The sequence below is a fragment of the Pygocentrus nattereri genome, chromosome 2 (assembly GCF_015220715.1).
Source record: "Pygocentrus nattereri isolate fPygNat1 chromosome 2, fPygNat1.pri, whole genome shotgun sequence".
In the NCBI taxonomy this organism is placed as follows: Eukaryota; Metazoa; Chordata; class Actinopteri; order Characiformes; family Serrasalmidae; genus Pygocentrus; species Pygocentrus nattereri.
This window is the reverse complement of record NC_051212.1, coordinates 47,923,986-47,937,040: the sequence shown is the minus strand read 5'-3', so window position 1 is coordinate 47,937,040 and position 13,055 is coordinate 47,923,986. Positions and strand designations below refer to the sequence as shown.

General features: G+C 43.1%; 1 protein-coding gene across 2 annotated transcripts; it reads right to left on the bottom strand.

Annotated features, from left to right (window-relative positions):
- Positions 1 to 1,238: 1,238 nt before the first annotated feature.
- Positions 1,239 to 12,238, bottom strand: znf622 (zinc finger protein 622). Of its 2 annotated transcripts, none has more exons than XM_017700278.2 (7): positions 12,081 to 12,238; positions 9,539 to 10,090; positions 7,164 to 7,427; positions 5,889 to 6,051; positions 4,489 to 4,601; positions 3,240 to 3,383; positions 1,239 to 1,717 (listed from the first exon to the last, which is right to left on the bottom strand). In XM_017700278.2, exons 2-7 carry the CDS (start codon positions 10,086 to 10,088, stop codon positions 1,584 to 1,586), a joined length of 1,368 nt encoding a protein of 455 aa, XP_017555767.1. In that variant the 5' UTR covers positions 10,089 to 10,090; positions 12,081 to 12,238; the 3' UTR covers positions 1,239 to 1,583. The 2 variants fall into 2 exon arrangements, with proteins under 2 accessions (XP_017555767.1, XP_017555768.1); XM_017700279.2 differs by having other exon boundaries at positions 7,164 to 7,424.
- Between the last annotated feature and the right edge of the window lie 817 nt (positions 12,239 to 13,055).

Below are 13,055 nucleotides of genomic sequence, written 5' to 3'. Positions count from 1 at the left end.
ACCCTAACTAGTGTAGCAAGGAATTTACCGACAATTGGAACACAAGCAATGTTTCTTCTTTAACGCGCTCTTTTTGTTACTGAACGTGAACATCGCCACCTGCCGTAGCGGACCAACCTCGTTTAAAGGGGAACTCCACCGCCTTTTCGAAATTTACTATATAATAATATAATACTCAAGAGTGGTTTGGTGCGAAAATGCTCTGTTCTAAAGAAACTCAAAGAGCGTGAATTGTTTACAGTGTTGGTGACAGGAACCAGATACCCACCTCTAAAAGCTCCCTCACAAAGTTTTTTTACACAAAACGGTTGTGAACACTCAGTCCGGGTTTTGTGGTAACATTTTGGCCTGAATCAATTTAAAGATATTCCACTATTACCATCATCAACATTAAACCCATGTAGGCTCAAGCTGGTGGTTCTGGACAGTAAATGAAATGGCTGTATTTGTGTGGTAGATATGGTGTCCCCTGGTTCCCATCACCACCACAGTAAAGAAATCTGAGTCTCTAAAGCCTTTTAGCAACAAACCACTCTAAAGGACTTACATCTCGACCACTGAATAAGGCAAACTTTAAATATTTGGTGGAGTTCTCCTCTAACTGGCTGAAGTCATTTGGCTTCATTATCATCACTTCATTAGTCTTTTTGCATAAAAGCATCAAACAACAATAGAAACAATAGAATCGGATCAAAATTCTGTTTTATTAGTTAAGCTTCATTAGAAAAGTGGTACATTTTCTCTAAGCGCAGTTTAGAGCGCAGTTAATCTGCACAAATACAAATACAAGCCGTATTCCTTCATCATGCACGGCTTTTAGAAATGTGATTTAGGCCAAAATCCTTTTTCAAAACTATTATGAACATGTTGGAACAAAACCTCATACCTCCAAAATAGTAACTTTACAGGAGAAAGAAGAAGCCTACCTTACTTATAATGTAAGTCAATGGAACCAGACGTCTTTCCAAGTAATTTTGGACCGTTTCTTTTGGTCCATTATTCATGAAATGTAAATACAATGTAAAGAGCGACAGGTGTTCCCAAATTATTCAAAAACTGAAAAACGAATAACCTCCTGTGAGGGAGCTTTTAGGGGCATTAAGCTCTTCAGACGTCTGGTTCCTACCACCACCCCTGTGAACAGTTCTGACAAAGCTGCTCTAGAAAGGAGCATTTCACACCAAACCCACACTGGATGACTGTTTACATCTTAAAAACTTAAATATGCAGACAAACTGAGAAAATCCTCGATCCAGCGTTTAATCAGAAGCAGTTTCCTGTTCATATGATCTAGTCTGGGAACAGCTGGCCAACAAGCTGTTCTCTAACTTTGTACCTGCTGTACTTCATGAACATCATTAGGGTTATGATTTACAATATCACTGGTACATTCTCCATTTATCAAAGCCATTTTAATCTCAAAGTCCTCATTATATCTTCAGCAGCAGCATTTCCACCTCAGTGTGATCAGAGTTCGCCCCGATGTAGAACTTCAGGAGGTCCTTCAACAGAACTGGAGCAGATGAGCCCAAACCCTGTGGGTTATACAGGTTTCACGTCTGTGGGGTTCTTTAAGGAGGTCTTCAGAACATGACTTGGGCTCTGAAGTGGGCCTGCTTGGTGACGTTGTTGTTCACGCCCATCTTTAACATCCACTTGGACTTCATCCTCTGCACGTACTGCATGTCCTTCTGCTGCTGGCTCACAAAGCCTTTACCTGAAATACACAAAGCAACAGGACCTTTAAAGAGCTACGTTAACAAGTAAGAAGCAGATGTTTGTGTTACACAATAAAGCAGAATTCAAAATTTCTGCATAATTAACTCATCAAGATGTAAGAATCGTCCAGAGCCGTTTGGTGTGAACTGCTCTGTTCTAGAGAAACGGAGTCAGAACCGTTCAACAGTGGTGGTGATAGGAACCAGACGTCTGAAGAGCTTAATGCCTCTGAAACTTCCTTCACTTAAAGCTATTAGACAAAATGCTGTGAAATTCGTTGCCGGATCCCGGCGACACTGTTTCACGACACCTCTGAGACGCAGTTTTGGTCTGAAGCACATATTTTTTTAATTCATTCATAGCGGCGAGGTGCATGGAGGCTGTTGTGAGGCAAAACAGTCCCCAAAGAAAACTTTTCAAATTTACCACTATTTTACCATCAACATGTAAAAACTTGAGCTGAGTAGCGTAGATACCGTGACTCCTGGTTCCTATGACCACCACTGTGAAGAATCAGAGTCTGCAAGGTTCCATATGATGAACCATTTCACATCAAACCACTCTGATTCGGTCAGTCTAAACTACTGAAAAGGTACTGAACAGATTTCCCCTAAAAAAAAATGTAACAGCAGAGAAGCACTACGTCCAATACGAGCCAGAACATTTTCTACAGCGGTCCAAATAATCAAGTACATCTTTAAATGGGTCTTAGCCAAGCAGTAAAGCTAAACATTTTTAGCTATAATAAAAAAATAGCAGGTGATTTGCCCAAAATCTCCCAATGCGCTACTTCTTCTAATAACCAAAACATCTGTGGGCGTCAGTGAGCTCTGGGCAAGCGAACCACACTAACTATATTAGCTCCATTCACTGTTAGTCCCGTCTACATGTTTTAGGTGAAGTGTAGTTTTGCTGGGCCAGATGTGGTCTTGTAATGAGAAATCACATCCAGAGACAACCTGTTAAAGTTATCACAAGATAACACAGGTGGAGCAAGCGAAACACCACATACACACTGGGGGGCAGTGAGCAGCCCTATCCACAGCACCCGGGGAGCAGTTGGGGGTTAGGTGTCTTGCTCAAGGACACCTCAGCCACATTCTGTCGGCTCAGGGGATCGAACCGACGACCTACCGGTGTCAAGGCTGGCTCCCTAAGCTCCAGCCCACGACTGCCCTTTATGCAAGATGTTTTTGGTTTTCTCATTTAATGTTCTTTCTGCACACATGACGCACGTCTACACTCTAGACTTTTTTTGAGAGACTTTTTAGCCAAAGCTAACACACGTTACGTCCACGAGCTAACGACAGACAAGCTCATCATCACCACCTACGTTGAGCTCTATGACCGGTTTAGAAATTTCCCCACTCAGTTTGTTCCCACCCTAATACGTGTACGTTCCCACTCGTTTTCTCCTGCCCGTCTCCAGATCTTCTCATTACGAGATCAGAGGGCCTTGTGAGACTGGGCAAAGTGGTGTCCTCATCATGATGTCCTCAGCCAAGCATCGAGTTTCTTACCAGATTCTCCTCCCCAGCCCAGGGCCCGGTACTGTTTCAGGACTCGCCCCACCGCCCGCTGGTTGTGGGCCACAGCCACGGCCCTCTGCGCCCCGAAACGCTGCTTATAGTAGCGCATCAGTGAACGATGGCCGATCTTGGCCCCTGCAAACAGAAACAAGCTTGAGAACAGAAACCAGGCATGATAAAATCAGAGATGTGTAGAGCTGCTTAAAATCAATAGTCAGGTAAAAGTACTGGGCACTAAGGTGACACGTACCTTCCCAAAAAAAAAAACAAAACAAAAAATAAAAACACATCAACACTTGAGTAGAAGTACAAAAGGATCAGGTCCAAAAACTGCTTAACTACTATGTAACATACAGAGCAAATGTCACCAACAAGCCAATGAAATGAAACAAGGAATTAGTAACTAAATAAAAATGGCAAAAATGTAAAATGCAGGTTCCTTTAGTCACTAATACACAAGAGCAGTAGTTAAAGAATTATAATATGGGCACTTCAAGTTTGTTTGCTGAAGATTTGTCAATTTACTTTTCACCTAAAAAATGAACAAACTGTGTGATCTGACATTTGCATACAAGTGTACCTACCCTGACCAGCCATAGCACGAAACCACCTCCTTATTTCTACATTTGTCCATTTTATCAGCTCCACTTACTGTATAGCTGCACTTTGTAGTTCTACAGTTACAGACTGTAGTCCATCTGTTTTTAAACACTGTGTCCGCTCACTGTCCGCTCTATTAGACACTCCCATCTTGTTGGTCCAGCTGGTAGATGTAATGCCAGAGACGATAGCTCATCTGCTGCTGCACAGTTTGTGCTGGTCATCCTCTAGTCCTTCATCTGTGGACACAGGACGCTGTTGGCTGGATATTTTTGGTTTTCAGTCCAGCAGCACCGCTGTGTCTGATCCACTCAGACCAGCACAACACACACTAACACACCACCAGCATGTCAGTGTCACTGCGGTGTTGAGAATGACCCACCACTCAACTAATACCAGCTCTGTGGGGGTCCTACCACTGAAGAACAGGGTAACAAAGAAACAGACGGACTACAGTCTGTAACTGTCTGGAACTACGAAATGCTCCTATATGGTCAGTGGAGCTGATAAAATGGACAGTGAGCGTAGAAACAAGATGATTTTAATGCTTTTAAATGAGTTATAAACAGATCCTCAAACAGTACAACATTTACTCAAGTGCTAAAAAAACCATACGTTTTTATGAGAGCCCATGTTTTACCTGAGGGCAGCGTGAGCTCTAGTGTTTCATCATCAAACTCCACCGTCTTCCCTTCAGGCAGCTCTCCGTCCTTCATCTCAACGTCTCCCTCTTTCGCGTCTGGGTAGCTGCTCCTAATCACCAACACAAATACAGAGCCGTCTCAGAACAAGCTGCATTACTCATACCACTAATAAATCTTTCCTGTTCTACAAAACTAGAGTCTTATATCACAGAGCTCATTTTGGGTTCAGTTAAGGTAGCACCATGTTCTACCAGAGCATCAAGTTGGTCACTAACCAGGTCACCAACTTACGATTCCAGCACTGTGATAGCCTGAGCAAGGAAAAACAAAAGAGGGATTCTCTGCCTAGGCCTGGTCTCAAATTCCTCGCTCTGTATTCTTGAATCTCATGAAGCATTACAGGAGACAACCCAGTGTGGTAGCACAGGTAGTGCTACAAGTACTGCATTCAAAGGTGCTGATAATTGTGACACACACCAAACAAGCATAACGTTATGACCACCTCCTTGTTTCTACACTCACTGTCCATTTTATCAGCTCCACTTACTCTACAGATGAACTTTGAAGTTCTACAGTTACAGACTGTAGTCCATCTGCTTCTCTGATACTTTGTTAGCCCCCTTTTACCCTGTTCTTCAGTGGTCAGGACCACCTCAGAGCACGTATTAGTTGGGTGGTGGGTCATTCTCAACACCGCAGTGACACTGATGGGGTGGTGGTGTGTTAGTGTGTGTTGTGCTGGCCTGAGTGGATCAGACACAGCAGAGGTGCTGGAGTTTTTAAACACCTCCGTGTCACTGCTGAGAATAGTCCACCAACCAAAAATATCCAGCCAAAAGCGTCCTGTGGGCACTGATGAAGGACTAGAGATAAGATGGACAATGAGCATAGAAACAAGGTGGTGGTCATAATGTAACGTTATGTTAGTTGTAAAGTTAGTGTCCTGAATTACTTGGATTGTGGATGGTGAGAAGCAGAAAATGCAACCAACTTTTAAGACTGAACTTAGAAAATCCCTGCAGATTTGTTGAATGAAAGGTATCCTGAAAAGAATGGAAGCTAAATTAAAAAGTAATTTAACATATATATTTTTTTTTTTGAAACATGTATTTTTCCTCAGAGTGCTTCCTTAGATGCACATTGTTCTGTATGTTTTGTTAAAATTATGTCTTAATAAGAATTTCTAGACTAAATTTACTTCAAGTAAAGATTCCTCTCATACATTCAGTGCGAGAGCCAATTAATTCCAAATGTTTTAAAACCCATCTTCACGACGGGTCTCAATACAACGTAGAACACACTGTGAAACAACTCATCTGGACCATGTTAATGTGCTAATTTTGGGTTACTGTATCTCTCCAGAGCAAACGTTTGGGTGTTAAACTCTTCTGGGCACCTGAAGTCGTAGAAATCCGCGAACTCCAGCGCTGCATCTCCGTCGGTGTAGAGTTTGCAGTGGCTCTTGTCGTTCATGTGCGCCTGCACTGCCTCGGTGGAGTAGAATGATTTGCCTTTTTCGTTACACCATAAACACACTTTCCCAAAACCGACCTTCTCTCCTACAAAGAGAAAATATAATGAATTAGGCAGGAATCCTCCAGCCAAGTTATTCAAACATGGGTATCAATGAACAACAGCTGGTGGGGAGGAGTTGAGCATCACTCAAGTCCACCATCCATCAATATAATCTATAGTTTTCATTCAAAACCAACACATTTACATATATAATCCTTCTCAGCGTACAGCAGTTCAGCCTCAACCATTTAAGCTATAAATTAGAAGGAGTATTTTGGCTTGCTCTTTGACCAAGGCTGGAGATAGAGCAGCCAATCAAGAGAGAGCTAATTTACATATATCAGTCTTTACAGGAGATAAAAGGTTGTGAAATGTAAAAACAGTGCGTTTAGTACATAAATCTCACCAGTGCATCTAATAAAAAGTAAATCCGCAAAAAATGTAGGACTTTAGTTTATTTCTTAGTCTATTCAATAATACCTAGAGACCAAGTAATATACTGCTGGCCGATAAAGCCGCCCAATATCGTTAAAGCCTAAGTTTGATGGCCATCTGTTAAAGTATTGGCAATAATGCCCTGATAATTAACAGAGTTTTTGGTTGCAGCATCACCGTTTTGAAACCTTAGACCTGAGAATAACTTGTTAGAACAAACAACCTTTTTAAAAAGAAGAAGAGAACATAAATAAATAAACAAACTAACAAAAAAACTAACCAAGGCGGTGTTAGGAGTCTTGCCCAAGGACTCTTATTGGTGTAGTGTAGGGTGCTTGCCCAGGTGGGGATTGAACCCCAGGCTACAGTGTAGAAGGCAGAGGTATTAATTAAATAAGTATCAAGTATTATTTGTATGACTTACAACTTATTTACATAAAAAATTTTTAATTTTAATTTTATCATCTATTATTTTTAGTTCGTGGAATTTTTAGACCTTTAAACTCAGCATCAAAATTATTTTCACGGGTCAGGCCTTTATAACAACACACATGTGTAGGTTAAATATAAACCACACTCTGGAAAATATTTATATTTAATGTACTTGTATATTTTGGGAACAACATAAAAGCGATTACTTTAGTACCAAATATCTGGAGTTATTCACATACTTTTGAACGGTGAAGTAAAGCCAGAACCTCCACCACACTCGCTGCCTTACCCAGGTATTTGATGAGGCCACTCAGGTCCACCAGGTACTCCACGTCGGGGATGAAGAAGCTGTGAGTCTTGGTCATGTGGGTCATGTTCTTGCTCAGCGAGCTGGAGTGGTGAGAGCAGAACAGACAGTCCGTTACAGGAATGGACCCGGGAGAGGCTGCCGACGCAGCCAGACCGTCCTCCTCCTCCATCTGCTCGTCTTCATCGTCATCCTCCATCTCCTCATAGTCATCGTCATCGTCAGCGTCAACATCCTCCCACTCTTCTGAAACAGAGGCTGCTTTCAGTAGCTACTCGAATACAGATTTAACATAAAACTCTACCTTTATTTCTACACCATCTCATTTTTTCCTTCTACTTTGACACTATATTAATTTTTACATTTGATAAATGTTTATACACCGACTTACTATTCCAATAACTGGACCTCCTTGTTTCTACACTCACTGTCCATTTTATCAGCTCCCCTTACTGTGTAGCTGAACTTTGTAGTTCTACAGTTACTTACACTCCATCTGTTTCTCTGTATACTTCGCTAGCCCCCTTTTACCCTGTTCTTCAGTGCTCAGGACCCCCATGGACCCTCACAGAGCAGGTAGTATTTGGCTGGTGGATAATTCTCTGTGCTGCAGTAACACGTCGCGGTGGTGTGTGAGTGTGCGTTGTGCTGAGTTTTTAAACACCTCAGTGTTGCTGCTGGACTGAAAAACAAAAAATATCCAGCCAACAGCGTCCTGTGGGCAGCGTCCTGTGACCACTGATGAAGGGCTAGAGGATGACCAACACAAACTGTGCAGCAGATGAGCTGTCGTCTCTGACTTTACATCTACAAGGTGGACTGACGAGGTATGAGTGTCTAATAGAGTGGACAGTGAGTGGACACAGTGTTTAAAAACTCCAGCAGCACTGCTGTGTCTGATCCACTCGTACAAGCACAACACACACTAACACACCACCTGTGCTCCGTGAGGAACCTAAAAATACTTGAAAAATAACAATAATTTTTTTAAAAATGTACGACTATTATTTTTTTTGCAGGCCAAGTTAGGATCACTTTGTAATGAAATGTAGTTAGTCAGTGTTCTTTAATTACTAATACGCTGGAAAAAACGTGTGACATCACAACAATGATAAAATATCATATTGGCCACACCTAATTTTCCAAAATCGAGGCTTCATATGCAAGTTATTAACATCACATACACCTAAATACAGCACCGTCTCATTCCCGGTTCAAGCCACATCTACTTTCTGTTTGTTATTTGAAAGAAGTTATTTTTAAAAATGTGTTTAGGAATCAGTGTCGAAACCAAGGTATCAGTATCGGTCAGGGGTTGTCTTGATATGCATGTTAATGCCCTGTTTTTAATACAAATACACTACAGATTTGATGCTATAAAACACGTGATGATGAAAATGGTTTCCATGCTTCTGTTTAACACAATCTATGATATTTCCAACAGTAATAACAATCAGTGAAAACACTCCACTGCGCCGAAAACCTGGTCTGGTCAGCCCACCTTGGATGGTTGATCAGCCAAGCTGTTTGAAAGTCGATGATGGGCAAAGAATCGTAGATCAAACGAATCTTATTTAGCCTGATTCCTGTTTGAATTGTTTTGTCCCACCTTAACTGGAGCAGCAGTTACACGTTACTGCTGCTTCATTTAAGGTGGAAGGGAAATTTTTAATAAGAGCAGGCAAACGGGAAGCCAACGTTAGAATGCGAGAAAGAGCACAGGGCTCAGCAGCTACTTCTCCCAACACTAAGCACCGGAACAAATCACTTGCTCCATGGGGATAACTATCAACTGGCACCTCTACTCGGTTATGGATTGTATAGTTTGTTAAGAGTGACTGAGCCACGTTAGAGAATCCGCTCTTGCGCTCGTTTGAGACCCAAAACATCAGATTGTAAATTGACTTGTAAAGCTCAGTTAATTTATCACTGAGACGCAGCCTTATAGCTTCCACTTTGTTTACTTTTGTATAGATATTACACTGTTGTTTTAATAAATATACATTTTGTATGAATATCCATCAACAAGCACTGTTTTAGAGGCAATAGTGGAAACTAGTGGGAAAAAAATTGGGAAAATTACTGGAAAATAAATGAATACAAAAAGAAATGTTGAAATTATCTTGGCATTTTTCTTTATCAAACATGTATTGTGATGCAAAAACGATAAGACGCATCATGAAATGTACGTATTCATTTCAGCCCTAGTATTGGTATCGATGTTTAATGTCACCCAGGCCTAATCATCGAGTTTTATACTGCAGTACAGCACTAAAAACCACCCAAACCCTCGTAAAGATGTAAAAATCCCTGGGAAAGACATGAAACATGTTTCAGAATCACTCCTTAGAACCCACCATCCTCCTCCTCTCCATCCTCCGCCGCGATCTTCTTGGCCTGCTGCTCGAACCACTGCAGCCGGGGTGCTTTGGCCGGCCGTTGCCTGTCGTGTCCCTCTGTAGACGTGGCTTTGGAGGGGGTGTGTCTCTGCTGCTCCCTCAGCGCTTTCTGAAGAGCCTCGTTCTGAGCGTCCTTGTCGAGTTCCGTCCCCTTCTCCAGGTTCTTTTCGTTCATCCGCTGGACCATCTCCTGAGCGGCGGCCAGAGCCTTCTTCTCGGCCTGCAGGTGTTTGTGGGACTGCAGGTGGTTGGTGTAGGCGTTGGCGCTGGAGAACTTCTTGTTGCAGGTGTAGCAGCTGCTGCAGCCGTGGCTGGTCTGGTTCTGCTGCTGCTCGGCCGCCGCTCGCTGAGCCAGCACCCGCTCCTGAAAGTTCTCGGCCGTGACCGGAGGCATGTCGGCCACTTTGCGCTTCAGGTTGTAGCGGTGCCAGTCCGTCTTGTAGTGCGCCCGCTGCACCTCGCCGTCTGCGAACTGGACACGGCAGCTGATGCAGGTGTAGGCGGACATGACTGAAGAGAGAGGACAGCGAATGGTTTTATTCCACAGTCTACACCTATAAACCTACACAGCTTGACTTCTGTATCTCCCAGAGTGCATCTTCACCGCTCATCTTAGCATCACTATGTTTGGTAAAGAGCTGCGTTTCCTGTGAAATCAATAAACATATGAGCCACACGAGTCGGTCAACGCCACATATGAAACCGTAGGTGTACTAGTTACGTTGATGATGGTAAAACTCTGGCAAATCTGGGACAAGAAAAGTTTTTTGGCGACTATTTTTGCTTTACAACACCCTGTATGTAGCTCTACACCACTGAAAAGCTTACTTAGGCAAAAATCGAATCTGAAAAGTCCTGTAAAACAGTGTTTTACACATCAAGCAGCACAACAACTTAACAATCAAGCAGTGTAACAACTTAGGCGATCAAGTCTTCAGACGTCTGGTTCCAATCACCACCACTGGGAACAACTTGGACCCAGCAAGACTGAAAGATCTCAGATCAAACCCTCTGCAAAACATCTTAAGGATTTAATAAAGAATAGGGGCAATTTCCCCATAACAATCAGCTAAATTAACTAAACTGCCCGTTTCTCTCAGGATAAGATTAGATTAGATAAAGAGACCCTTATTAGTCCCACAACGGGGAAATTTCACCTCCGCATTTAACCCACTAGGGGGCAGTGAGCACACTTGCCCGGAGCGGTGCGCAGCCCAATCTGCAGTGCCCGGGGAGCAGTTGAGAGTCAGGTGTCTTGCTTAAGGACACCTCAGTCATGTGCTGTCGGCTCTGGGGATCGAACCCGGCGACCTTCTGGTCACAAGGCTGGTTCCCTAACGTCCAACATACGTTTTTCACTTTAAAAGGGAATTCCACCGATTTTTCCAGCATTCTGTATAACTCAGTGGCTGAGATGTACACAAAGTCATTCGGATTGGTTTGACTTGGAAAGGTTCTTTATAGTGGTGGTGATAGGAACCAGGAGTCGACATGTCTACAACACAAATACAGCCTTACTTACTCCCCTAAACCCACACTGAACCCACACAGATCTTCTGAGCTTTTTAATGTAACGTTGATGATGGTAAAATACTGGCAAATCTGAGCAGAAGCGTTTTCTTTGGGCAATATTTGTCCTTACATATCTCTTCACCATGAACTGATTAAAACACGTTTTAGACCAAAACTTTAGTAAATCGTCGTCTCAGGCATCAGGTAGACTTTAGGGGCATTCAACTCTTCAGACGTCTGGTTCCTATCACCACCACTGTGAAGAGTTCTGGCTCTCTAAGCTTCTCTAGAGCAGAGCATTTCACACCAAACCGCTCCGAATAACTTTATTAACATGTTATTTATCCATTTATGCAAAAATTTAGAAATATTGGTGGCGTTCCCCTTCAAAAGCATCCCATCAGCCTGGACCATCAACCTGTAGGTTCTTTTTTATTAGAATTTCCCGTTCCACCTTAAAGGGCCGCGCAGGCGGCAGAATGCGACTAATGCTGCACTATTTAAGGTGGCACGGAAAATTCGGACCCCTAAGACGACGTGCTGATAACTTTTTAAACAACGGACGGCCACGAGTTAGTATACGGCGGCCACTAATTAGGAGAAACGTACTTTCAATCACGTCAATGTCTTAATTCGTGCCCACGCCTTATTAAAAATAAGCAGCACGGCACTTTCGAGGCTCCGTGAAGTGGTAAGTTAGCTAACTAGCTAAACTAGAGAGAGATGAATATTTATCGCATTTTCCCAGAAATTTCGTAGCAGTTTCAACACAAAACGATCGTTTTAGGTTCAAAGGGTGATAAATATGACTGTATTCAGCGTAAAACTGAATATTTTAGTGAGTCGGTCGTTTTTTATCGCTATTCTGGCCGTAATTTAACGTTAGCTGCGCTGACAGGATTTGCGTTAGCACGCTGGCTAACCGCTCGGCCAGTTAACCGGCGGTCTGAGAGGTGAAGGCCGCGCAGGTGTAGATGAAGCTCCTCACCTGTTTCTCGGCTCTCCGCTCCTCTGAAGACGTTCTTCTCCTGTAAAGCCCCAGCTGATCACACGAGGACGGCAGAGCTGCTGAACCCGGAGTAAAACACCACAAAACTAAGAGCGAGTTACCGTTACAGCGCCTCCAGCCGCCGAACAGACCAACAACACCCTCAGCCGCCGGAAACTGTGGCCCCAAGGAGTGTTTGGACTCGTGCGCCTCACTTACGAACACGTCTGAACAAAATGAGTTTTAAACAGACCGTTTAAAGTCCGTCACTGACTTCCCGATCCAGATCATTAGTAGCCGAGCAGTTTCTTTGCGAACTTGTATCATCTACACTCTTAAAACAGCCCTTTCTTTTAGACAAAGGTTCTATACAAAAAAATAACACGTGGCCACGACTTATTAACGCGTGGGAACGAGGTCATAACGCCTGGCCACGACTTAGTAAGGAGTGGGAATGAGACGATTAGGCCGTGGTCATGACTTAGTAAGGCCTGGGGACAAGATCGTGGCTTACCAAGTCGCCACACATTAGGATCTCGTTCCCACGCTTTACGAAGTCGTGGCCACGCACTATTTGTATTCATAGAGGAGGTCACCAGCGGCGCTCCGTGGGATACATGAACACGGAGAACGTGCTGTATACGGTTCTACACATAACCTACGTAGTAAAAAGGGTTATTCTGTTGTTACCAGCTTGACATGGTAACACACTTTTTGGTGCCGAATAAAACTGTTTTTAAAATTACGCCACACATTCTCCATCAGTCTGAAGAGCCAAGTCATCATGCGAAGAACCAAATTGGTTTTTTGAGTGTTCATGGTTCTACTGCATATGGACCGTTGCCTTTACTAAGGAACCCTTGAAGAACCATGTTTTTAAGAGTGTAGCTGCAAATTTGCAAAGAAACCCCTCAAACAATGATCTGGAGCTCAACAACCACATTCATACCCATACAGAAACCCAATATATGGCCA

Excerpts from the sequence above, each read along its gene's own strand:
- znf622 (XM_017700278.2), bottom strand. The coding sequence starts at position 10,088 with ATGTCCGCCTACACCTGCATCAGCTGCCGTGTCCAGTTCGCAGACGGC. Across the intron at positions 4,602-5,888 it reads GCGGATTTCTACGACTTCAG|GAGCAGCTACCCAGACGCGA; the intron begins GTGCCCAGAAGA and ends GTTGGTGATTAG. Across the intron at positions 1,718-3,239 it reads GGGCTGGGGAGGAGAATCTG|GTAAAGGCTTTGTGAGCCAG; the intron begins GTAAGAAACTCG and ends TGTGTATTTCAG.